The sequence below is a fragment of the Zonotrichia albicollis genome, chromosome 17 (genome assembly GCF_047830755.1).
Source record: "Zonotrichia albicollis isolate bZonAlb1 chromosome 17, bZonAlb1.hap1, whole genome shotgun sequence".
Classification (NCBI taxonomy): domain Eukaryota; kingdom Metazoa; phylum Chordata; class Aves; order Passeriformes; family Passerellidae; genus Zonotrichia; species Zonotrichia albicollis.
The window spans coordinates 10,120,459-10,147,103 of NC_133835.1; the positions used below are offsets into that span (position 1 = coordinate 10,120,459).

The 26,645-nt window shown below is 45.0% G+C and overlaps 1 protein-coding gene across 3 annotated transcripts in view; it reads left to right on the forward strand.

Annotated features, from left to right (window-relative positions):
* The window catches only part of NKAIN4 (sodium/potassium transporting ATPase interacting 4), a 51,083-nt gene extending 24,438 nt beyond the window's left edge, over positions 1–26,645 (forward strand). Inside the window, exons 2-8 of one of the 3 annotated variants that reach the window (XR_003380826.2) lie at positions 781–918; positions 1,371–1,451; positions 9,954–10,151; positions 17,867–17,927; positions 20,937–21,021; positions 24,260–24,332; positions 24,784–26,645. Coding sequence is in view for 2 of the 3 variants with exons in the window: in XM_005489091.4 (XP_005489148.1) it covers positions 781–918; positions 1,371–1,451; positions 9,954–10,151; positions 17,867–17,927; positions 20,937–21,021; positions 24,784–24,793 (573 nt within the window). In the remaining variant the exon portion in view is untranslated. The remainder of the gene's footprint in view (positions 1–780; positions 919–1,370; positions 1,452–9,953; positions 10,152–17,866; positions 17,928–20,936; positions 21,022–24,259; positions 24,333–24,783) is intronic. The other 2 variants (XM_005489091.4, XM_005489092.4) reach the window with 2 other exon arrangements.

The following is a 26,645-nucleotide window of genomic DNA, read 5'->3' on the forward strand; positions in this document are numbered from 1 at the left end:
CTTCATGTTCTTAAAAGGCTAATATAATATAATATAATATAATATAATATAATATAATATAATAATAGATTATATTATTATATTATATATAACTCTATATTATATATAATTCTGTCTTATATATAATTATGTATATTATATTATATTATATTATATTATATTATATTATATTATATTATATTATATTATATTATATTATATTATATGCTATACTAAAGAATACTGTAAAATACTAAATACTAGAAAATACTAAAACTATGCTAAAGAATAGAGAAAGGATACAGACAGAAGGTTACAAAGAATGATAATGAAAACTCGTGACTGACTCCTGAGTCTGACACAGCTGATGGTGATTGATCATTAAGTAAAAACAATTCACATGAAACCAATCAAACATACACCTGTTGGATAAACAATCTCCAGACCACATTCCAAAGCAGCCAAACACAGGAGAAGCAATCAGATAGTTATTGTTTTCATTTTTCTTTGTGGCTTCTCAGCTTCCCAGGAGAAGAAATCCTGGCAAAGGGGTTTTTCAGAAAATATGACAGTGACACCACACAACACTGGAGCTCAGCCATCAGAGGAGCTGGGATGGGAGCAGAGGGGAAGGGGGATGTGTGAACAAGCCTTGTGTGCTACTGACCTGGTTCAGATTGCTTTGGGAACCGAGTCCCACCTTCAGCTGCTGCGGGACTTTGCTCAAGGAGTGTGTGAAAACCTTGGGCACAAACAGTGTGGGTACACAACTCTGACTCTCCTTGTCCTTCTCCCTCCCAGCTGGCTGCTCTGGAGAGGCAAGTGTTCGACTTCCTGGGCTACCAGTGGGCTCCAATCCTCGCCAACTTCCTGCACATCATCATCGTCATCCTGGGGCTCTTTGGCACCATCCAGTACCGGCCACGCTACATCGTGGTGGTGAGTGAGAGACACCCACAGCCTGTGCCCTAGGGGTGTGCCACGAGATGGGGACAGGGCAGAGCCCCTGGGGGATCAAGCCCTGCGTGCTGTTCTAGCAGGAGGGCCTGGCTGTGCTCAGCAATCTGTTTGTGCCAAATGGAGAGGTTTCACATCATTCCCTCTGTGCCCAAACGCTGCCCAGCAGAGAGGGAGGGTGAGGGGCTGGACAAATGCAGCACAGAAACTGGAAAGCCCTCCAGACTCCTATGTGGCTTATCAAGCAAGAGAGCATCTGAATATGGAACACAGAGAGAGAGAAAAAGGATTTCAGTGCTGACTCAGGGCATTCCACTGCCCCCAGCTAGAGCACACGTACATCAATATAAATATAAATACATATATACACACACTAATTCCAGTGACTTCCTAATGTTTATTGCTTCTCTCTCCCCCTCCCTATTCCTTCTCAGTATGCCATCTGGACTGCAGTCTGGGTCACCTGGAACATCTTCATCATCTGCTTCTACTTAGAAGTGGGAGGGCTCTCAAAGGTGAGTGCCAGGCTGTGCAGCTGAGTGGGGAGGGCAGGGCTGGGAGCAGATCCTGCCTGTGGAGGTGCTGCTTTATCAGGGATGTGCAATACTGCTGCTTGCATGGGAAACTGAGGAGCCACTGCTGATTCCTGGAGCTCCTGGTTGGTTGATGCAGGTGGTGGCTGGAACAAACCCTGCCCTCACAGCAGGTGCAGTGCATTTGCTTTCCAGAGGTGAGGGCAGGACTGGCAGCAGAGCCATAAGTGATATAATACATGGACTGAACCATCCTGAGGGGAGAGGGGGTTTGAGGGCCAGTTCCCAGCAGTGATGCTGAGGAGGATGAGGAAGGCTGGGAGATCACCAAATTGCAGCTGATCCTCTTGGGATCTGAGCCCACCTTGGCAGGAAGGTGTGTGATGTGTGCACTGTGTGTCCCAAGGAAGGGCTGCAGCCGGGGCTGGCTGGGTTGAGCTGCCCCAAGGACTTTGCTGGAACTCTACACCTGACCCTCTCTTGATGTTTCTGTGCCTCCCAGTCCTGCTGAAGCCTTGCTGCATTTCAGCAGCAGGGATAAATACCTGGTTGTTGCCACAGCAGGCAAGATGTTTCCTGTTGTACCTTTGGGGAGAGGCTCCTCTGTCTGCTGAAGAGAGAACATCCCTCCCCAGAGGGATCTGCCTCATCTCCTTGGGATGCCTTCCCTGCCTCATTTCTTCCTTTTTAAGTACAGTGGTAGTTACCCATGGCTGCTGGCCAGGCTGTTGTGAGTTAATATGCAAAGCTCTTTGAAGAGTAGATTAGCTAAATATTGCTGTCTGCCTAATGAGGAGTGAGTCAGAAAAAATAAAAATGGGAGGCAGGCCCTAAATTAAGGCTGGGCTGTAAGCTATGAATTATGAGTGTTGCTGGAACACAGCAGGCTCAGACTGTGGGATGCAGGTTCATTCCAGAGCACTCCACATCTGGCCTGAATTCCAGGTCATGCATTGGGGTTGCACTCATGAATGGCCCTGTGGTTTTATCAGGCCTAAATCCTTTGCAGATAAGAAAATGTGACTTCCTAATGTCTCAGTTCATCTTTATTCACCCTCTCAATTAGCTCCATAAACTTTGAGGGAGTTCTTGCCCAAAACAGTGATTATTCATAGTCTGAAATCTCAGCCTGAGATGATCTCGATGTTGGCTGTGACCAACTGAAAAAAAAATAGAATTTTATGTAACTGTTTATATGCTCCCTTCTGCAGAGAAAATGTTGGCTTGATAAACTGCTCTGGGAGCTTCTCAGAGCCAGTGTTTGTTTCCAGCCAGCTGGATCCTCATGTTTGCTAATCCCAACCTGCACTGCAACATGTCAGGTTGCTGTTCTGCAGTTCAAACAGTACCACAAACTCCTTTTTTTGTGTCACAGAGGAGCTTCCCCTGGTAACCTTGCTCTATGCTGGGGCTCATTTTAGCCAAGCCAGCACACAGAGAGGTTTTATTTAGCTTACAGGGTGACACTTGTGACTGGGGACATTTTTTATAGAGTTGGGCTGCAGTGTAAGTTGTTACTGACTCGGTGGACTTCCCTCTCAGGCTGCAATGAGAAATTAGTTCATTCAATGGCAACCAGCAAAACCAAGAGAGAATTTGTGCTTGTTTGACTGTAAAGCAGTTGACAGCCTTGCCTCTGTTCTTAATGAGTTATTCTCACTTTAAAAAGCTGTTTTGTAAGGAAAACTAATGATGCTGCTTTCCATCCTCCTCCACTCTCACTGAAGTAATTTGGGTCTTTGTAGTGGCAAAACAAATCTTTGCTTCCACAAGAGACCAAAAGATCCACCTGGAGCAGGAGCTGGGGTTTCTCTAGGACACTTCAGGACACTTTCTGTAGGACACTTCACAGGCTGCATCTCTGGAAAGCTGATCCAAAGGCAGCAGGTGTTTTATTGATGTCAGTCATGGGATCAGACCCCTGAAGGACACCTGGGCTTGGCTGTACAGGGCAGTGCCAGCCAGGAGTGGATGGCAGCAGGGCTGCAGGTACCTCTGTGTGCTCCCAGGGGAGAGGGCTGCCCTCCAGTCCTGACCAGGAGTCAAAGTCAAAGCTCATCATGAGCCTGGCAGCAGGCAGGGAAACTGCAAATATTGGTAGAACAGCTTTGGTGGAGGGAGGCTGATGGGGCTGGTCTGATAAACACAAACTCATTCTAATCATGAGCACACTGGAGTGCTTGGACAGGCTTGTGTGAGTCTCTTAAGGGGCTGAGAGCTCTGGAGGTGTTCAGGGTGCTGTTCCTGTGTGATTGCTGGGGGAATGGGGGAGTGGCAGTGCTGCCAGCCCTGCACTGACCCTGCTGGGCTCTGACAAGGGCAGCCTGCCAGGGCAGGCTCTGTCAGCAGCTTATTGACAGTGGGAGAATGCAGGAAGGGCAGGGAACTCCAGAGAATGGAGTTTGATAACTTGGTGCCTGGTAATGACAGCCCAGTGCAGCTGGGACAGGGGATAACTCAGGTGGGGTGAGACAGGACAGAAAGGATTCAAGTGTTTCTGATTTAACAGATTTAGGAAAAGCCCAGGGAATTGAAAAGATGATGAAGCTGGTATGTGCACTCATTGCAAGCAATTCTTTGTGCTCTGCTGCCTAGGTGTGATTTCACAGTGGTGAAGGGATACAGGATGGGAGCAGGGAAGTGCTGTTCACAAAAATGGGATGTTGTTGTTGTGCCCCCCTTGCTTTGGGTGCCTGGCTAATCTGATGAACAGAAACCAGGGACCCCACAGTCCCATGTCAGCCCATGGGTGATTTGGCAAAGGGGTTGGGACAATCTCAGTTATAAATTCCAGGTGATCAGTAGAACAAGGGCTGGTGGGTGCAGTTTGGCTGTTGGCTTTCCCTTACCAAGGAGTTGCTCTCTGCTGCATCTTTCCTCCACTTCTCACCCTTTCTTTCCTCCTGTCTTTCACATTTCTTGAAGTGCTCCTTTGTCCTCCAGGTTATTCCAGCATGTCCCTTCCATGTCCCCTGGCCATGGAATTGCTGAAGATGCTGTTCTGGTCAGCCCTGCTCAGGGAGTTGTAACTAATTACTAACCAGCTACCAGTCACTAGTTATGCTGAATTTTTGTTGGAAAGGAAAATTCTACTGATCACTGAATCTATTCCCTACTTCTTGGAAGAGCTAAACTGATATGATTTCTGTCTTTCTATCTTGCCAGGGTTTTTTATCTTGGAATCTTCTCTTAGCAGGAGTAAGAGTGTGAAATATGGCCCAGCAGAACTTCCTTGGCTGGCCAGGCTCAGGTGGATCAGCACAAATGTCTGAGGAAGCACTTCCCCTGCTGCTGGAAGGGCCTCCCCAGGCACTCAGCCCGTGCCAGCTTTGCTGGAAGTGCTCTGCCAGTGGGTGCTGGAGCAGGCTGGGTTTGCAGGGCTGCTGCTCAGCACTGGCAGGAGGTGGTGATGTGCTCTGAGCAGCTCCTGGCAGCCTTGCCTTGCTGGCAGGCTCTGCCCACACTCCTGAGCACACTTGCAGCTCCAAGTGCTGTGCCACTGCTCTGTGGTGGGGCTCACAGCCCAATTTCCAGCAATTTCTAGGTTGCTTATCCTGCCCCATCTCCTTCTTTTCCCATGTCCATTTGGGTAGGTGAATTGCTGGGAGCTGGCTCTGCAGTTTCCAGGCTGGGTTTGCAATAATATGTAAAGCTTCTCCCTGTCTACTCGAGCGTGAAACACATCCCTCCTGCAACCCCTCAGTCTGAGTTAATTATTAAAATCCTGCTGTTAAGACATATGAGCATATGTCTGTCCAGCTGCCATGCTGACTGACTCTTCATCATGTGCTTGAGAAATATTCAAATTGGTTTTAGGAACTGGTGTCCTGTATTTCAATGTATTCCTTTGTCTTTTCCCTCTGGAATTATTCTTCTTGAATGGTGATTTATAATTTTTTTTTTTATCATTCGTTTATATTCTCTCTTGTCTGTGCACTGCTTTGATCTGAATCCAGAGTCGTGGTGGTCTAAATCTCCTGTCGAAATGGAAGCAGCCCCTGTGAGTCAAACAGGGGTTATTTGTATTTCAGAGAATCTGGGTGGCATCTTGGGATGGCTTTGTACCTGGTCAAAACACCAGGAGGATGGATAAATTCATGTGTATGTAAAACTGTCCCTCAGCTCCTTCTAAATGTAGAACTTGGAAGTTTGGGATTTGGCTTTAAAAGCTGTGGCATTGTCAACAAGCCCACTGAGAGACACTGGGAGTGTTTCTCTGTGTCTCAAGGTGATGCAGGACTGAAAGATGAACATGATATTTCCTGTTTTAATAAGAAATATTTCCATCTAAAGAGATTCAAAATGATTCTGCTGTCAAGCTCTGGTGGCTCCCAAACGAAGTTCAGTTTATTCAATGCTGTCCTAGTGTGGTTTTGCCTGATAATTAAGGAAATTTGGGGGAGGCAGTTCAGAAGGCTGTTAAGAACAAGAAATGAAACCATCTCTGGTAGTGTCCCTTAGCAAATAATTTCAGCGCAGCTTTCAGGGAGCTATTTTAGCACAGGAGCACAGCTGGCTCCGTGGGTGTGGGAGGTAGGTGTGAGTTTCCCGTGGGCAGGCTCTGGGAAATGGGGGTGCTGCAGTTTCAGTGCTCCTGTCTCCCTCTCACCCTGGTGGCAAACGGGTGGCGCCCAGGTGCTGCAGTAGCTCAGAGTGGGATGTGAGTTTTTACCTGGCCTTTAAGGTGCTTGGGTCGCTCCTGGTTTGTGTTTCCCCCCAGGCTGGAGGTTAAGGAGTGTGAAAAACGCCAATCACTTGTTTTTAAAATTTTAAAAGTTTAATAGTAATAAAATGGTTATAAAAATAGTAATACAATTAGAGTAATAATAATTTGGACAATTTGAATTAGGACAATATGAGACAATAGAGACAAAGAGTTACAGACAGTCCGGGTACCTTTTTATGGGCAGCACGAGCCTGAAAAAGGACACAGTTAACAAAGGATTAACCCTTAAAAGCAATAGCTTGTTGCATATTCATACACCTCATACATGATGCATAAATTCCATTCAAATACAGGATTCTGTCTGGTCATCGTTCTTCCTCCAATCCTAACAGTGCCTTCGAGGTGGGAAGAAGTTCATTTCTTCTGATAAGAGGGCAATAAATTCTTTTTCCCTGAAAGATTCAGGTGTCCTGTGGCTGCTATTTCACTGCAAGTCCTTTCTTTAAAAAAGCATATAATCCTACATAGCATCGTTTCTATTTTAACAATTTTTATAACCTAAAACTATATTTAACACAGTACTTAAGAGAATTAATACAGCATTACTTTCTAACACAACACATATTCATTTTAATATTTGCGAAAAGCCAATCACAAAATACATGCATTTTTCACAAGGAGGCAGTGACAGCCCTGGCAGGGGATGAGCAGGGGCCAGGCACACACAGATCCCTGTCCCTGCAGCAGGGCTGCCTCGCTGCTGGGGCTGATTAACATCTCCCAGCCCACATTCCACTTCTGGGAGCATTTCAGTGTGTTTAGATTTCAAATGCATTGCAGAAAGCTTTTGGGAAACAGCTGTTCCCTAAACCTTCTTAAAACTGCCTCTTTTCTCCTGATTTTTCTGTGCTGTTCTGTTCATGGTCTCGCTTCTCTCCAACTGCATTCTCACAAACGGAGCTGGCAAACCACAGGAGACATCCTGGAGTTGTTTATGCAGTCTCCCAGCAAGCTCTGAGCAACGGGAGGTCAATTAAGGGATTTTCTTGAGTGCTCTTTTTATTGTGCCCCATCACACAGGTATCCCCCCGAGGGCATAGGAACAGCTCTGCTTTGCATGTTGAGATCCTCTGGTGCTGCCCTTGCCCCAGACAGAGGTTCAGGAAGGTGGCTCTGAGCACAGAGACATTCAGTGCAATCAGTATTCACTTTACATCTGTGGGATGGATGGCTCATGGGTTCAAAGCATTGTGGTGCTTTTAGAATCCAAATGTGCTCCGTTTTTCCAGTCTGCACTTCACTGATGTAGAACTTTTAAATTTTTTTTTTCCTTGTTTTTTCTTTTTTGCTCAGAGCTAGAGTGTGATTGTAGACAAAAAGCAATGAGTGATGGTTGGGACCTCCTGTTCCTCCACCTGCCCACCTCCAGCCACACCTGCTCTGCTTTTCCAGCCTGAATTTACAAGTTCAGCAGCAAAGTTAAGGCAGAGCCAAATCTCTGCAGGCTGACAAAAGGGAGATTCTGGAAGGAAAGCAGCCTGTTCCTTGCTTTGCCAAGCACACACTGCTGCCTCTGTGAGGAGCAGAGAGGACACTGAGGGCTCTGTGTGCATCAGTGAGGCAGAAGGTTTGGGAAGGCACCATCTGTGAGCTGGGAGAGGAAAACCCTGGGGACTGAGGGTGAGAGGAGATGCTGTGGTGCCCTGGGAACAGCTTTGCTTCAGTGCTAATGGGGGGAGCCCCAGGCAAAGAAACAGGAATTCACCTGAGGGGTTTCTTGGTTGTTCTGGAGGTTTATTTCTGTGTTTGTTTTGTTTTTTGAGAAAGATGTTTGCTTCTTTCGCTAGCCAAAGCAGCCAGTGCCTTGTGAGAAGGAGAAGGGCCCAGCCTGGAGGCCTGGCTTTGGCTGGGGAAAATCCATCAGCCCATAACACGCAAACTTGGGAGAAAAAGAGCAAGCTTTGCAGAAAAGCTGTGATTTGGTGCCTTCCTGAGCTATGTGTGGGCCACTGAAGGGTGAAGCCCAGGAGAGGGCTAAACTCCCAACTGTTAGTAGGGTTTTCCCCATTGTCTCAGCTGCCCCAGTGCCCTGCTCCATGTCTGTGCCCTGCTCCATCTCCTGCCCAGCACATGCCATCTGCTGTGGTGATTATGTCAGGAGCTTGGCAGCTGTCTCCTCACTTCATTGTCCACATTTCTCAGCACGTGCTTCTTGCAGCAGATTGAGGGAAGGGCTCTGCAGGCTGGTTTGGGGTGGCTGTGGTGCAGGGAGGGTCCCCACACAAGGTGCAGAGTGGGGCAGCTGGGGGCTGTTCACTGATTCTCTGGCTGGCATTCATGTTCCTGGCCCTGTGACTCGAGTTTGGCCCTGGACATGCTTTTCAGGGTCTGTGTTATATCTGCAGGACTGCCTGGCTTGGCTCCTGTGCTGGCTGAGGAGACAGGCCCTCTCTCTGGAGGGGAATTTGGAGCAGGGGCTTGGATAGGCTGCTCTGAATCTGTTTTTCCTTTTGACTCCATGGGGAGCTGACACAAAGGAGCTGCCATGTGAGGTTTTCCAGGTTGGGAAGTGTGAATACCCCAAGCTCTGACTGCTGCTGTTCTGGGAGCCACAGCTTTCCTCCTGGGACTGTGCAGGACCCTGGCATGAGCAGTGTGAAATAGTTTATGGATAGGTGCTAAAACCTTTACTAATGGGTGGGTGACGTGTGTATATCCAGCATTCACCCCTCTCTGTAGAAATACAGATTCTTTGCCTTCAAAATTTTAAATCTATTCTTCAGAATAAAACTTCGAACCCCTTGCCTTGTTTTGTGGTCAAAAGGAATTGTTGATTCTGCATCAAAGTGCCCTGAGAGGCCTCCAGGGGCAGCCAGCACTTGGCACTCATCCATGAAGGGTTGCAGCTGTTCAGCCAGCCCTGAGTTTGTCTTTTACCTTTGCCATGTCCTGCAGGCCCAAAATCCCAAAGCTCTTCTGAGTGTTCCCATAGATACTGAGCTTTTCTCAAGTGTGAGGAAAGTGTGGTCATGTTAAAATAAGCACCTGGCTGCACACCAAAGCCCTGCACTCCTTGTGTGGCATTTCACTCTGTAACCCCCTCATGTTCAAAGTATTTACTTAGGAAAGACGAGAGCAAAACAAAGAGCCTCTCGAGGTAAAGTTGATAAGAAATTGCAGGGGAGGGGTTTACAAGGAGCTGCAGTCAGCACTGTGAGGTCAGCTGGGCTGGGTGGGCTGATAGGAGATGCAGAAGCACCAGATGTGAAGAGTGTGGAAGGAAATCAGGTAAAAATGGTACGGGATCTTGTCAGATGTGTTAAAAGCTAGGAACAGAGGAAGATCTGTTGGGTTTTGAAACTCACTTTGGGGTTATGAAGTTCATATTTTCCAGGTGCTTGTGTTGGTTTATTATAACAACAACGCTTTGTATTGTGATATAATATAATATAATATAATATAATAGTATAGTATAGTATATAGACATATATAATATATAATATATCATATGTATATAATATAATAATATATAATATGTAATATAATACAATATATTATAATACAATATATTATAATATAATATAAATTACTTATATTATATTATATTATATTATATTATATTATATTATATTATATTATTCAGCCTACTGAAAACTTGGAGTCAGATTCCCATCTCTGACCTCGTCCTGGGGACCCAACACCACAACAGAATCTGTTTTTCCTTTTGACTCTAAGGGGAGCTGCCCCAAAGGAGCTGCCCTGTGAGGTTGACACACTCTTAGAGTAAACAGAGCTCTCTTTGCAACTTCTCCCTTTAGGACAGTGAGCTCCTGACATTCAACATCTCCCGGCACCAGTCGTGGTGGAGTGAGAATGGCCCTGGCTGTGTGAGGAAGGAGGCTCCAATGTCTGGCATCAAGGGGCTGGATAGCCATTCCTACATCTCTGTCATCGGCTGTGCCCTGGAGTATCGCTACATCGAGGTCATGCACAGCTCCTTCCAGATCCTCATCGCGGTGAGTGCCTCACGAGGGGAGCAGCTCCCCAGGAGATGCTGCTTTGGTTTTGTTCTTTGCCAGGCACAGAGCTTGGCCTATGTTTTCCACCACTTTTTGTATTGCCTGATTGCAAAAGCTGCTGTAAATGTGTTTTGTTGGATTGTTCTGCTCTTCTCTCTTATGAAAAATACTGCTGGCAACAGTTGGAAATGGGTATCAGCAACCTGATGCTTGAAGTAATGCATCTGTGCAACCATGCAGTAACAAAGGGTTCTGAATCCCTGTTGGGGTGTAGGAATTCACATTTTGACCCTTCTGGAAAAGGGTTAAAAGAAAAAATTTTGACAGCACAAGAGGAAATGGCACCAAATGGCACCAGGGAGGTTTAGTTTGGATACTGGGGACAACTTCTGCACAGAAAGGGTTGTAAAGCACTGGAACAGACTGCTCAGGGAAGAGGTGGAGCCACCACACTGGAAGTGTTCAAAAACTGTGTGGATATAGCACTTGAGGACATGGTTTAGTGATGAATGTGGTGGTGATGCCGCATTGATGATTGACTTGAAGCTTTAAAAGGCTTCTTCCAACCTTAATTCCATGTTTCTGTGAAAGATTGCTCTTACTCCCCATGGCTCAGTGATGGGTGGTGGAGCAAACACCGGCACATTTGTTATGAGCAATCCCCAGAAAATGAAATCAACTTTAAAGAGGCAGTAAGCAGCTTATTTTCTTTCTGCTGATACCCAAGATATAGTCACTAAATGTTTTTTTCCACTTTCCTCATCACAGTCTTCCTCAGGCCTTTGGAAGTACTCTGCAAAAATGCAGCGCCCTTAATGTTTACTGTTAATTGTTTCTCACTTTTCTGTGAAATTAACACAAAATATCCCTTGTACTCCTCACTTTGGTGCTGCTTCTACATTTTGTAGCCCCCATCTCTAATCTGCTTTGGGTTGTTACTCTGGGGTTAATGGCTTTAGGCAAAAACACGAACTGGGGGACCATTCACATTCTGGCTTTCAGTTTTGGCTTAAAAAAGAAAGGCACCTTGCCGTGTTTAAATGCTGAAGGATTACAGAGATTTTTCAAGTTTCTGCAGTGCCAAGTACTTCTCCGCACGTTTTTGGTGCTGTCCTGATCCTGCATTTCCTATTAGCTGGGCTGTGTTTGACCCAGGAAACTGCAAGGAAGGGGAAAGGCTCAGGCCCCTTTCTTGCCATGTCACAGAGAAGAGACAGAAGCTCCTGTTTCCTGACTTGGATGAGCTCCCTGGCACGTGTGCTGGCTGTTAATATTCCCTCAGCTCTCCTTGGGGCCAAATGATCTTCATGGATCTGTCTGAGAGCTGCTGCCATGCCCCTGTGTGAGAGAGGCAAACCTGTGTGTCCAGCAGAATACAGCCTGGTGTCTTTAGAGAGGGCTTTTAGGTGGAACAGAACTGTACCTGAGTTTGGTGAAACAGGGGCAGACTTTGCAGTCATACCATCCCCTTTTAAAGCACAGAGGTTTCTCACTCTTAGCATCCTTCCTGAACTCCTGAGCTGGCACAGCCCCTGTGCCCTGGGCCAGAGGTTGAGCCAACAAATGCTCCTGAGTTTGTTTGGAGTAGATCTTTGTTTTTTGGCAGCTTACTGGCTTAGGCACGTGGCCCTGGGCTAAGTGATCACTCTGATTTATAGAACTCTGGCAGTGGCTTTTCCTTTGCTTCTTCCCAAAGGCACATGACAATATTCTCTGTGCATCTGCAAAACATCACTAAGGGCCAGATGGGGAGACAGGAGGGGAATATAAGACAACATAGGATTTAGGGAAATACTTTCTTGCTCTTTCACTCTGAGATTTAAGGTGCAATAAATTTTTGAGTCCTAAACCCTGGAAATGGGGTTAAAATACTCGTAGGCAAGAAACCCATATGGGCTGAGCTATGCAGTGAACCAAATTTCTGCTTGTCCTGTAATAAAAGCAGAGTATTGAAGCCCCAGGTCTGTAACTGCTGCTGGTTCTGAAATGCTCATGTAATTTTGTCATGTAGTGGAAGGAATGGAGCTTTTCCCCCTTCTTTGAGGTCAGGCAGAAAGCAAGTCTTTCTCCCTCAGACCTTGCCCGAAAGCAGTCAGCCAATTCTCTCCCTTTTTACTCTCTGAGGGTCAAACTCTTTGATCCCTGCCAGTTTCTTTTTCTGTTCTCTTTATCTCACTTTGAGGCAGGTTTTATTACGGGCAGCTGTCCCCAGAGTGCTGGCAGGTACAGTGCTGCAGACAGGCAGGGACACAGATCAATAGCACAAAAACACAACCAGCAACTGGAAGGCTCAGGGGATGCAGCAAGAGATGTGACCTCGTTCCCTCCTTGTCTGAGACCAGAATAGTCAGTTCCCTGTTAGGAAAGGCAAGGGACAGGCAAAATTTTGCTTTCAGTAGTTTGGTTTTGCTTTTTGTGATGTTTTTTAGTAGTTGTGGGGTGGGGGGTGTGTTCGGCTTGGTTTTGTTTTCACCCCAGATACAGCACTGTGAAATCCATTTTGTCTGAATATGCAGTGCCCAACTGTGAGCACTTTATTTTATTTTATTTTTTTCTGGAAGTTCTAATTCCTTGAGGGTATACTGAGGGACTGTATTGCAGTGTTGTGTACCTGGGGCAAGGCTCCCTGAACTCAGTCTTGCATGCCAAAGGAGAGGGAAAGCAAACCTGGCTCCATCTGGTGAGCACAGTGTTGGCTGTCAGCGTGACTCCTGCTGATTATATCATCCTGCTCCTGGGCATACATTTGAGGATACAGAAGGTCTCAGTCTGCTTTTCTCAGAGCTTGTCTGTACTCCTTGAAGGCAAAAGCAATTCCTTTAATCTGGAATGCAATCAAACTTGGGCATATTAGTCACCACCACACGTGATACAAGTTGCTGTAGGGCTCAGTTTGAAAATCTTTCTCAATCCTTTAGCACAAAACACATCAGAGGTAAAACAACAGATAGCCAAAGAGAGGCGATCAAAATTGAGAGGGAAAAGCTCATTGGGGCAACATCTAAAATTCTGTCCTGGTATAGAAATGAACTGTAAAGATAATCCTACAAACACAGGTAGGAAATGCAGCAGCAACTTCTTTGTCAAGATAAGAATCTGCTTTGCTTTTCCCTCAGCAGGGATTCATCTTGCACATCCCCAGCTCGCTAGCCAGCAGGGAGAGGAGTGATTCCCAGCTCTGAAATACCTGGCGTAGCTCTGGGCTCTCCATATGGTGCTTCTGGGAGTGGGGAGGCTTGGGCTTTTCCTGAGGCTCCACTGAACGGGGTAGAAATTGGAAATGTCCTCCCAGGCGCCAGAACTCGCTGCCTGCCTGCCTGTCTGTTGTTTTCACTCAGACTGACAGGTTGGAAGGTTCCCAGGGAGGCAGCAAGGCAAGCCTTGACAGCAGATGTTATGTGAGAACCAGTGTGCAAGAGATGCCTTGCTCTTGGCAGAAGGTAGATTTTCAGTGGTTGTAATTGCATCCAAAGAGTAAAGAAGGTCAAGGAATTAAAGGATTTTGATTGCCTCTCTTTGGCTATCTGGTCACAATAGCTCATTTACAAGCTGGATTTTTGCTTTCTCATAGCAGACTTCCCTTCATTTCCCCCTCTTGCACTGATGTCAGTGTGCACCTTTCATTAGCTTTGATCAGAAGTGAAACCTAGAATGCATCTGCCTGAAGGAAGAGCCTTTGCACCTATTCTCTGGTGGAAAAAGCAGTGGCCAGTTTGTCTATTTTGAGAGAAGAGTTAGAGAATCCTCACTAGGACAGAGGCAGACTAAAGCCAAGATCTTACACAAGTAACAGTAGCACCTCCTAAAATTTGCCTTCCCATCCTTTGTGTGTTTTGCACACTTGCAGCCAGCTGGTCTCTTTCTCAAGGTTTTTCTCTAACTTACTCTTTCCGGCTCCCGCTCCTTCATTCAACGCTGCTGTTTGATGAACAGTTTTCAACTCTATTCAAAAGTTCACTTCAGAGGGCTGAGGGGCAGGGGGGTGCTCAGACATATGTTTCCCCCATTCCCTTGGGGCACCCTTGTCTCTCCCTGTCTTTCCCCCTCTGCTTGTCTGCAGAGTGCTTGGGGCAGCGTGTGCGTTCCCAGGCTGACACAACACACCTGCCCTCAACATGTGTTCCTCATAAAAAGGCTTAATCAGATCCTTCTGCAGCTTGGGGGAAGCTGGTACTGCACATGCAGAACAAGCAGAGAAACAGCAGCAGAGGCTAAAGCCCTAGAACATTCTTTGGGGAATTAGAGCAGTGGCTTAGTGTCATTTTACATTGCTGACGTTTTCCCTCCTCTTCCACCTCCCCAATGTAATTTGCAAAGATCCAGGAATTATGGGCATTTCCCTGGGATGCAGAGCTTAAACTCCTCCTTGGTATTGAAATCAGCAGCCAGGATGGCACTTGGAGCAAGGGTGAAATTATTCCAAATTGTTGGCTTCTGTGAAGCTTCCTGTTGTGTGTTAATTGCTGATAAACTGGGTGATGTTTGGGGGTTTGACACATCGTTATCAGAGATGCAGTCAGAAGGGAATTTCAGGTGTTTCTTGGAGACTGCTCATTCCACACTCCAGCAGACTCTTCCAGGGGAAAGACTGGACAACAGGAGCAGCACTTCTCCTCCTTAGCTCTATTTCATTCCTAATTTATTCTGAAGGTGAGACATGGAGATTGCCATGAGTTCAGTTAATCCTTGAGATTATTTAATTTGAGGTTATTTAATTGTAGATCAATCCTTTAGAGTATTTAATAAGGTCAGCACATAAAAAGCTGGGATTCATATTTATGGTGTTCTTCTCTTCCTCCCTTGCCATTGAGACTCTCCTGTTCCGGCCAGATCACAAGACAAAGCTTGTTTGAATAAAAAGTTCCACTAAAAGTTCCACTTTTTTATTGATGAAGTGCATCTAAAGAAGGAATGGATTGTAAAGTCAATAAAAAGTAAATTTTAAACACCAAGTAGATGATTTTGAAACAAAGCCAGGAGATGGAAGGAATTAAAAAAGAAAGCCCTCCACTCCAGTGAAGCTGGGATTAGAGATTTAGGGAAGTTCACTTAATTCACTAGGTTTTGATTGGTTGGTTTGTTTTTCTGAATGCAAAAAAAGTCACCTTAGTCATAAAGTGAAAAATGTATGGGGTGAGCAGAATGATGGTGGAGGGTTATGGAGCATTAATTTCTGTGCAAAACAAACTTCCCAAGTCAATCACATTGCTTGGTGCTTCTGAACCGTGAAAAATGCCCAGAGCTTTATCAGGTTTGCTGTGACAGTACAGCTGATAATGGCTCCTGACTCTGCTCATAAACTGGGCAGGTAAATCACTTTCATTGGTAATTCTAGCCAGAGTTTCCTGACACAGGTACCACATAAGATTTGTGTCTACCTGTTATAGAGCGTAATTGCAGTGAGGGGATTTAGGGCTGCCACTTTGCATGGCTGTTAACCCAAAGTTCCTGCTCTGAGATGTGATGGGAAATCTGGGGAGGGAGAGAATGGTCCTAGAGTTCTCTTGGAATCAGGGAGTGTGTTCAGTGCGCACCTTTCCTTCCTGGATATTTGTGTGTGTGTGTAAATTGTGTAATTTGATGTGATGTAAGAGGCTGGATCTTGCAATTATGGAAATGCATGAGCAAGCGCAGAGGATGTGTGTGAGCACACTCTGAATTTGTTACTTGGGTTCAGATGCCTTTATGCTAGAGATCAGAAGGATTATTGGACATCTCTCGGAGTGCTGGGACGTGCAGGAAGCACTCTTGTTTTTCCAAGAGCCCCTGGGTCAGGGTTGGGTTAGCCCAGGGAGGAGCGGTGGCTCCGGGGAGCAGCCCCGGGGCTTCAGCACCACGGCCAGAGCCCGGGCTGGGAGCCCCGCGATCCTCGGGGCTGGGAGAGCTGCCCGAGACCACCGAGCTGCCCCAGCACTGCCGAGCCCACCACCGAACCTGTCCCCGAGTGCCACATCTGCTTGTCTTTTAAATGCCTCCAGGGATGGTGACTCCATCGCTGCCCTGCACAGCCTGTGCCAGGGCTGATAACCCTTTTAATTATGAAATGTTCACCAATATCCAATCTAAACCTCCCCTGGCACAGCTTGAGGCCATTTCCTGCTGTCTGCTTGTTTCTTGGGAGGAAGAAAGCCCTTACCTGGGCTACAGGCTCCTTCCAGGCAGGCACAGGGAGCATTGAGGTCCTTCCTCAGCCTCCTCTTCTCCTGAGCCCCCTCAGCCATTCCTCACCAAACTTGTGCTCCAGACCCCTCCCCACATTTGTTGCTCTGACCTGCCCAAAAACTTTCACAAACTTCAGGAAAAAAAATCCAGGTTTTATTGTATTACATAGGACAAAGGAAAAATCTCTGATTTTATTTGGTTTTGATTTGTCTGCCTTTAAACAGTGATAGTTCCATTCTGACACAATTCTAAAAGTAAAATTAGATTGGCCATTGCATGTGGGCAGAGGGTTTATGTTTCCCTGTAGCTCACAGGAGTTTATCCTGAGGCAGCCTTGGTTTCAGAAATGCCCAGCAGAGGAATGAGGGAGTCCCCAGAGCTGCCCTTCCTCCACTGAGATTCTGGGATGTGCTCCCATCAGGCTCACCCAAGAGGAAAGCAGTGAGCTGCCTTCTCCTTCAGATGATTATAGAAAAATCTTCAGAGGAAAAGCAGGGTTTAGTGATGCTACAAAAACATTCCATTTCCTCCCAACAAGGCATGTTTTGTCAGGGGATGCTGGAGAGACCACAAACATTGTAAAAGTCCCCAGCAGAAATCTCATTACCCTGCCTTTTGTTTTCGGGTGTGATGTATTTTTCTGTCATATTAGAAATGAATGGACTCTACTTTTCAAGCCTTCCCATGCATCATTCTGTCTCCACTTGGAGTGAGTCACTGCGTGTTACAGGCTGACTCTTGTTCCCAGGAATTGAGTTCACAGTGGAAAACAATTATGCCTCACAATAACTTTACTAATGCAGTTACTGTCAACCAAGATCTCGCTAAGTGGGGTGTTATGTAAAGATGTGAAATGAAGGATGGAGAGGATATTTGATTAACAGGAAGAAGGCAAAGCAAAATAAGACCCTGCTGCATCTGGAATTCCCATAGTACCAGGAGTTTGTTTTTCTGTTTAGGCTGAGGAACACCTTGATAGCGAGCCTGAAGGAAGGAGGCAGCTCTGATGCTTTAGAGATTCTAGAAACTACCAAGTTACTAAAGATTTTGGTGTCTGAACATTTCCACCAGTACAGCACCATTCTTATAATTAACTAATTTTCTATCTCATTTGCATTGAAACTACTCACCTCTAATTGGTAATTTACCCCATATGACAGGAGTTCTGAGCTGATGAGTTTTTGTCATCCCAACTCTGTGTCTCCTGTGCATTGTTGTCTGTCCCACAAGGCATTCCCATCACTTCTTACAGAGACTTAACTTAGCAGTTTCAGTTTCAACAAAGCCAACCCATGCTCTTGCCAATCATTCAAGCAGCTGAAGGTGCTGCTCAGAAAGGTGAGGATGGCTCTTACAAGTTTTCCTTCTGAAGCTTTGCATGTGCTCCATCAGTGCCTTCCCTGACACCCACACCTGATATGGCTTGGCTCCACAGTCACAGAAATGCTGCCAACTGAGTGTAAATAGTGCCTGCTGAAGTTGTGCCCAGTGGGTTCTGACCAGGCTCACACTGGCTGATGCTGAAATGATTTATTCTCTCTCTTTTCCAGCTGGTGGGCTTTGTGTACGCCTGTTACGTGGTTAGTGTTTTTACAGAAGAAGAAGACAGCTGTAAGTATTTATCAACAGATCCCTTGGCAAAGGTTTTAGTAAATTTTGTTTCTCTCTCAGATGTTTGTCAGGACTGAGCTGCCATCAGACTTCTCTCCATCTCTGCCTCTGTGTGTTGTGGCACTAACTAACCCTCAAGGATCAGCTATTTTTACTATAAGGGTTTTTTCCCCATGTCACTCTGTGTTAGGTGCTGTAGTTCTGCTACACTTAGAGCACAGAAAGAGCTTGGTTTTGGCTTCTCAACTGGACTAAGCCTTAGAGAAACTGGGCAGCTGCCTCTGTTCTCAAGCTCATGTGGCTCTGAAATATTACTGCTGTGATTAAAAGCACCTACAACAAAGCTCTCAGCCCAGGACTCAAGTGGGAGACCTGCAGAGTCTCATGTGCCACCAGCTGAGGATGAAGCAGATCATGAGAGTTCTTGCCAAGAAGCAATCTGAGCACTTAATTTAAGAGTAGAGGAAGTGCTGTGTTTGAATTACGAGGAGGAAGGAGCCAGCTCCCTCGTGTTGGGTACACAAATCTCCTCAGTGACAGCCAGTCACTGTGACACCTGTCAGGGCAAAAACCCACAGGTCTGTGGGACCTGTGCAGGTATCCCACTGCTCCTGGATTGCTTTGTCCCTCTAAAAAGCCCTTTGAGAGCAATGATTTTACAAACAGAAAATGGATGCATAAAGTAAATGCAAAGTTAGATTTGTTTGGCAATGTGTTGGGTCAAGGCCAGATTGCTCCAGCAAAGGATCTCATCCAAAGGTTTTACATCCAAGTATCAGTTCTTTAAAGGCATTGATTAGGTTTGTGCAAGTAGCTTTGTTGTTTTAAGGAGCAGCTGGCATGGAGGAGAGCTGGAAAACAACAGCTTTGAACTGAGTATTTGAGAGTACGTGAAGAATGTGTTTTCATAGGAGCGAGAGGAGATGCATTACTTATCTGCCTTGTCCTTATGGTTTTTTTCTTCCTTCCTTCCTGGCTGAATTCATTCTCCTGGCTTTATTGATCATTTCTGTAGAGCTTGGCAGTGCACTTAGAGAAAGGTGCTACATTATAGTAATATTTTTTAAATTAGGCTATAGCTCTTGTATTAGCTAAATAGCTCCAGTTCTGAGCCCCTGCTGAATATTGTAAAGCAATAACTTGACAGAACTAATTTTTATAGTAGGGATCTGTTAGGAGAGGCAACAACATGGGAGGAAGCTTTATCTAGGCAACACAGAGCTGGTAATTTCAGGATATGTATTTTTTTTCCCACTAACAAATTCACTTTCCCTCCCAGTTTCCCAGCTTGGAGTTAAAATGCCAGCTTGAATAATTAACAATGACAAACCATCAATATTTCACACTCACAGGGGTAGATCCTTCCAGTGACCTGAATAAATTTGAGCTGCGTTTTAATTTTCTCTTCCATTTGTGGTTTCCTTTAAATGTTGCTTTGATATGCAGCATGAAGTAATTATAAGTGCAGAGGCACATTAATCAGGAAGCTCATGCTAACGTGATTTTCATGAGAAAACACAGCAGTAGGGACCTACTAATGCTGAATTGTGGGCAAGAATATTTTAGATGTGCTAATGCAGTGTATTGAATCACAAGGAACCACACTTAAGATTTATTTTTTTAAAGTGTCTTGGATTTTGAGTGTCCTCATCCTTGTGTTTTTAGATGATAAGACTTGTGTTTGTTCAAGGTACTCAGTAGTTACTGAAAGTTTCAATTCTTTAAAGTTTCTTAATTTAGGCATTCCATAACTGAGGTGATGAAGTTAATATCTTGGTTTTGTTTAAAATGGCTGCCTGTTTTGATTTTAGAGTACTCAAACACATTCAAAAGTGGCTGAGAAAAGGTAAAGTTTCACTGAAACTATTTGGGAATTATCCCCATAATTAACTTAGAACCTCTGCAGATTCCACCCATTACCTTCAGTTGCCCCAAAATTGCAGTATCAGCCTGAAGCTTTCCATCAAGATGGAATTTGTCAGAATCTGTTGTCCTTGGGTTTCTAAAATATTTTAAGAAGTTTGGGCTATTTTCACATCCAGTATATTAGTAAATATTTTTTCCTATTATTTGATCAGCAAAAAAAATCTCAAACCTCTTCAGTTTAAATTTAAAATAATAGTGCCACCTTCAGGAAAGAAAAATAAACAGGCACTTAAATAGTTAATAAAACCCTCCAGTTAATTTTTAAATGGCAGTTGGAAAGGATGGTTTTCACACTTCCATACAAAATGTACTAACTTGGCACCAAAAAACGATCCAAACTGGGTCAGTTTTAAAGGGTTCTGCAAGGTCAGTGACAAATCCCAGCACCTGACACCCTCCTGCCCTGCCTGTGCTGGCTAGCTCTGTGCTGCAGGCTTGGCCTGGAGTCCAGGGAACTGAGAATTTTCCAGCCCTGGAGAATTCTTGCCTGGTGACTGAGGGAATTGTCACTGGGAGCTCTCCCCGCTGCCCTGGTGAGCCCTGGAGAAGGGAGGTTTTGTTCCTGTTTGTGCACAATTCAAAGAAATTCACTTGGCAGAGGAGATGCAGAAAAATACCAGAGCTGGAGATAATGAGCTGGTTGCAGTTTTCCAAAGCTGCTGTTGTCTTGCAGGAAAGAAGTGGGGCAAGAAAATTCCCACTTGAGTGTGTAACCTTCACAGGGAGGGCTGTGCTGCCAAACCTCCCTGGCACGGGCTCAGGAGCTGTTCCTCAGCTTCCTCCCCTCGCCTCTGGCTTTGTCTGCTCCTCTCATGTGCAGTCACAGCGTGGTGTCAATACCCAAGGAGGCTTTTCTGGAGTCTTTGTTAGCTCTGCTTTAAGTTTTGTCTTGGCTGAAATCTCCTCTCTGGCATGCTTGCCCATCCCAGGAGATCCCAGAAATCCATACCTGAAAAACATCACTTTTCTGTTCTGTCACTAATTTTTGTGTTTATGTCATGACATTCACCAAGCCTTCCTTTCATTTCCTTTCAACTTTCTGGCCATGTTTGTTTGTTTATTTGAGTTCTGATTTTTTTTCAGTTGATTTCATTGGTGGATTTGATCCATTTCCTCTCTACCATGTCAATGAAAAACCCACCAACCTTTTGTTCAAGCAGACATACCTGTAAGTATCACCTGTGCTAAGAGACTCCACGTGCTTCTTGGTTTCATGGTTCAAGGTTGCCACAGGTTTGGGTTTTTCCCTCCTTTTGTAGGTTGATTTCTCCAACAGGCTTTTCAGGCATGGAAGGCACGAACTAATGGACACAAAAGGGGTGAAGCTGCCCTTTCTCAGGTCCAAAATAATTTTAAATTCTGTTGCTTCCAAGAACTGGGCCTAAAAGTTCAGCTGAGAGCAGAAAGGGGAGCTGTCCACAGCAGCTTTTCTCATCCCAATAATGAAGGGCCACTGTCGAATTGCGATTTCTACCCTGAGGCACAAGATCACAACTTCACTCTGTTCACTTAAAAGCTGGCTCTTAATGAGATTCTCAAACACAAAGGCCAGTTCTGTCTGTTTAAAGCAGCATTGAGATCTGATTTTGTATTCTTTAAATTGATCTACAAGAAGCAGTTCAACACATGGAAGTTTTTTTACAGTAGCTGCTGAGGGAGGCTGTTTTTCAGGAACAATGGTACCAGAATCCTGCCAAAAAGAAGGATGTGAGGATGGTGGAAAAGAGTGGGGCTGAGGGAAGAAAAACTTCCCTGAGGTGGAGTGGTAGATGTGCCCCTATAATTTCATAAGGACTTACTGCCCACTTTGTCACTGCAGCACAAGATCAGGAATAAAATAATTTCTGCAAAGCCACTGAATTCCCTGTAACTTTGGGGGTTTTCTAGTGTTATTACAAGGGATGCTACAGGAGATTAAATATTGATTTCTCTCTCATTTTGTCACAGTGGGGTGGAATTTTTCATAGTCTGCAGAAGCTGTGCAGCTTTAAGCAGCTCCCTGATTTACTGGCTGGATGCAGCAGCGTGCTGAAGAAGCATCACATTTTTACAGTATAGGGTTTGGGCTGCTTTTTTCTTAAAATGACCAATTCTGCTTGTGAAAGAAGCTATCACTTCTAAATGAAGATTCCTGTATGGGGAGATTGTAATTTGAAGAGAAGTTAGCAATGTAAAACTTTCTTCCAGGGCCTCAGTAAGAGGGAAATCTGCTGCTCAAGTCCTCAGATAATTTTGTTGTTTCTCCCTCCCTTTCTTTAGCCCATCACTTCTCTGTTGGTATCTTCTGCCAGCACAAAATAATATTTCTTCCAGGCTAACAGAAGGTGAAAACAGCTGCTGAGCTGTAGATAATGTGACCCTCTATAAACTTCAGCAGCCACCAAATAGCAATTTTTGTTTATTTATTTCAGCCTATTGCCTCTTTTCCATGTGTGGGAATGGGAGGAGGGGATAATTCATTCCCAGGTTATGGTGCCATGGAGTGTTGCAGGCTGGGGCACTGACTGCCACATGCCCTTGTCCAGCTGTGAAAATCAGTTAGTGATGACTTGAAGGCAGGTTGGGCTTTTTTATATTCTCTTCAAGAAGATGTGAAACAATAAATATATCCAATTTATTTAAAATTTAAGAAGGGCTAAGGATCAGGAACATGGGGTTTCTGGTTTGAACTCCTTTTTGTTGAGGGAAATGCTGAATTAAACCAAATTTATTCTACAACTGATCACTTGGAGCTGACTGCAAGCAGGAACCTTCATTTTCAGATGGCATCACCCCTTGGCTGCAGTCAGATGCATTTTCTGGGCTGCCACACTTCTCTAACAGGATCACTTTCCTTCATTCCCTAATGGAATTATCCTATTCACTCCAGTTTTACCTGTCCTTTTCTGATGAGATCCCATTCCTTCCTCCCACTGTGCCCTTTCCTGCATTTTTCTCAAGTCTCTCTTCTTCACATCACTGAATTTATGACATTTTAGAGATCTGAGGCTCCACAGTACAATGACATGAGCTGCTAAATTCAGTATTCAAACTGTGCACCAGTCAATTGATTTTACCAATCAAGGCACCACACTAATTATTTAATAATAATATATTAGTACTCATGATAGAAGACATGGTAAAGTCTTCAGTGCCTGAGTTGCTGTGTTACCTACCCAAAGGATAGTAAATCACTTCTGGAAAGACAATGTTGCTCACCTGAGGCTAGAAGAGAGTATTTTCAGTGAGTTTTTAGGAAGAAAGGGTTGAACTCTTTCTCCTCCCTGAACTGAGGCGCAGGTTCAGGCACAGGTTGTGCCTGCTGGCACCATTGTTCCCCCTTGTGCTGCACAGCTCAGTACCTCAGCTCTGGGTTGCTTTTCTTCTTGTTTGTTCATTTGTAGTAACAGAATTCTCATCACTTGAGGCAAAAAAAGCATTTTTGCACCAATAGCTGGAAGTGCTGGCCAAGCCAGCTTTGACATTTCTCACTCAAGCTGTTCTCTCCAAGGCCCTGCAGCACCTGCCAAGTACCCAGAGCATCCTGAGCATTTGTCAGCCCCTCCTGCCTGCTGCATCCTTTCAGTTTCCTGACATCACTCTCCAGATTTGTTTTGGAAAGCAGCACTGTGCAATCTCAATTATAAAGCAGAATAGCCTCAGAGTGTGATTTTGTACACAGGGTAGTGCTAAATCCAGAACCTGCTGGAAGGCAGGAGGTGCTCTGTGTTTATTTAAAAGGTACAGGGACAAGCACTAGGTCTTGCTGCCTTTTAAGACTGTGTTTGCAAGGCCAAGCAGTGAACTGCACCTTTGTGAGGCTCCAGCCGCTAAAGCTGATCTGGCACCTCAAGTCCTGCAGCACTTCAGGGACTTCAGAGCTTTAATTTGACTTGTGGAGCCAGATTTTATGGACTTTCCTTCCCTCAGATCTCCTGGTGGAAAGGGCCCTGTGTTAGCACAGGGTGTGACTTTTTTCTGATGGAGACCTCAGTATTGACAGGGCAGCAACAGGAGGTATTGGTTAATTGAGGGATCTGAGGCTCCAGTTGGCAATTTCTCACCTTAATGCTCTCTGATCAATCTTTGTGGGCCACTGTCTGCTGGCCAGAGGCATGAAGAGCTGTGAGCATTAAAGGACTTGTCCCCATAAAACATCATCCCCTACTGGCCTAAAGTGGGTTTTTCAATACACCAATATGTACAAGCACACAAAGAACATTTAGTCAAACAGACAAAGTCCAAGACTGAAACACTGGAATAAGAAGGAGAGGGATGAAAACTTCTTTAGAATTGTTTTCTCACCTGTCTTCTCCAAATTTTGACAAGCAGAATAATTTACAAAGGAAACTTAAACAGGAAAAAATTCCGCTTTGTTCTGAGGAGAGAAAAAACACACAACAAAACACTTCTGCTTCTCTTTCTAGGTAGACTTTTTCCCAAACAAACAACATGAATTTGCAAACTCTTTTGATCATCCTGAAGCTGCATGTGTAAGAGGTGATGTTTCAGCCAAAAACATTCACTCACCTTTACTGCTGGCTCCAAAAGTAGATCTGCTTATCCTGCTGCACCTACACCAACAGCACATCACTGCAATTTCAAGCAGTTCCTTTATCCTAGAGATGACCCTTAGCTTTTTAAGTTTCTAACCACATTTTATGCAGCTCCAAACGCTGAGGATCCATAGATCTAACACTTGAGCCTAACTGCAGCATATTCAGGTCTGACATGTGCATTGCATTCTTTCCAGCCTTGAAGACTACTTAACCACATTACTTGTGAGCTCTCAATCCTATTCCTCATCTGTAGTCAATAATATTTAAAAGTCCAGAAGAGGAAAGAAAAATTTGTCCTCATTATTTCCACACCATTTCTGTCACATAAAGAAATCAATTGAGTTCTTGCTCCACACTCACATCCTGCCTTTATCTTTTTCCCTCTCTTCTAGGCCTGCGTAAGTGAAGAGGAGCCAGAGGATGGATGAACCTTGCACTCCACCAAAGGTGCTGCAGGAAACAGTCCCCTGGGGCCTGGATCTTTGGCAGAGGAAATGCAGGATTGTGAACTCCACTCCATTTTTCCGTTCCTTGTCTTCTTTTCAAACGCAATGAATGTACATCACAGAACGGCCACACCGTTGGTTTTTAATCCTCCAAGTGCCCTGATGAACCTTTCCTACCACAGTCTGCTGGTACTGGCCCAGAAATGGCACAGGCCTAAAGACCAAGTTCACCAAGAGCCTCTCTCAAGAGCTGCAGTTGAAGCTGGAGCTGCTTCCTTGTGCCATGGATCCAGAAAGAAGGAAGCACTGTACAACACCCTGGGACATTTCATATTTTCTGTAGTTAGTCTCCTCCCTTTTTCTGAACAGAGCCTAAACACCTAACACAATTTCATCTCCTCCTTGCCTGCATAAAATGAGGTGGGGGCTCTTTACACTCGAGTTACTTAGGCATTGCTGGGTTCTAAGTGATAGGTGAGAACTTTTCCCCCCTTTGTGCCCCCAGCCAGGACCCCCTTGCTCGTTCTCTGTAGACTTGGCAGTAGGCTTTTGTCCTGGAGCTCAGTGTGGCCTGGCTCCTGTAGTGCTGAACAGCTGAAAACCACTGCAGCCACCAGCTCTTCACTCAGCATGCAGCTTCACCCCACGTCCAACCAGCCCAGCCGTCCCTGGAGCAGCTGTAGCCTAATCTGGGTCTGCCCAGCTACATTAAATTAACCCTGGTGTGGCTGGATCCTGCTGCAGGCCCGGGAAAAAGCCCAGTTCCTCATGGAGCAGAGGTGGGTTTGCACCTGCCCTCTTCACCTAGAGCCACACCTATTGCATGGTGACAGCCTGGTGGGAGAGTTTCATTTCTGACAGGCTTTTTGAGGGGAGGGAAAGGGCTGAAGGGGGAATGCCAGTGTAATTAAGTTGCATTAATGAGCTGCAGCAGTTGATTAAAACAAAGAACAAAACCAAGTCAGTTTTGTTAGCTGTGTCTCCCAGCATGTGAAGTGTCAAAAACAGAAGAGGAGCAGTTGTCAGCCAGCCCTGGCATATTTGGGCTGATACTTCAAGTGCTGTTGTAATTCATTATTGTCTTGCCTAATTTGTTTGGAATTACTTGGCATTTTTTGAGAAATGCTTTTCAGAAGGGTCAAGCTTGAAGCCATGCTAGGGAGAAGTGTGAGGGAAGAATTAAAAACAAAAATAAAAACATTAAGTGCTAAATCAAAGACAGAATGATGCAGCTTTCTTTCGTCTCATTCCACAGGGCCCAGGAAGCAAAATCCTCTTTTATAAACCCAAATGCATAGGTACTGAGAGAGTATTTTTTACCTCTGTGCAACTTCTATTCCAGATACTCAAATATCCTGAGTTCTGCTTGGGTGCAGCTGCAAGTAAAAGTATTGTTTTCTGTAGAGTGTTTTTTTTCCTTTTTTTAAGGCACCAAAATCCACAGCTTCTGCCTGAGCAAAACAGACAACTAGTTTCATCCTTGTTTAATACCTCAAAGAAAAAAGCTCAGCCCTGACAGCTCTGCATGACAAAAGACAGGTACCTCCTTTATTATTAACGTTGTGTCACTACTAAATTAAAAAATACCAATAAAACACAAGCTACTCTCCATTTTGAGATCACACATAGTGTGCACACATTTAGAATGCTTTCTCCACCACTCCTTTATTCGCTTTCTTTATGGATCACTGTCATTCCTGTCTGTCCACCTGATGTTCCCCAGAAAGGCAGAAAAACAAAAAGAATACACATCCTCTATTCAATGAGATTTTCCCATTAAAAATTTCATTTGTTTGGGCCTTTTCAAA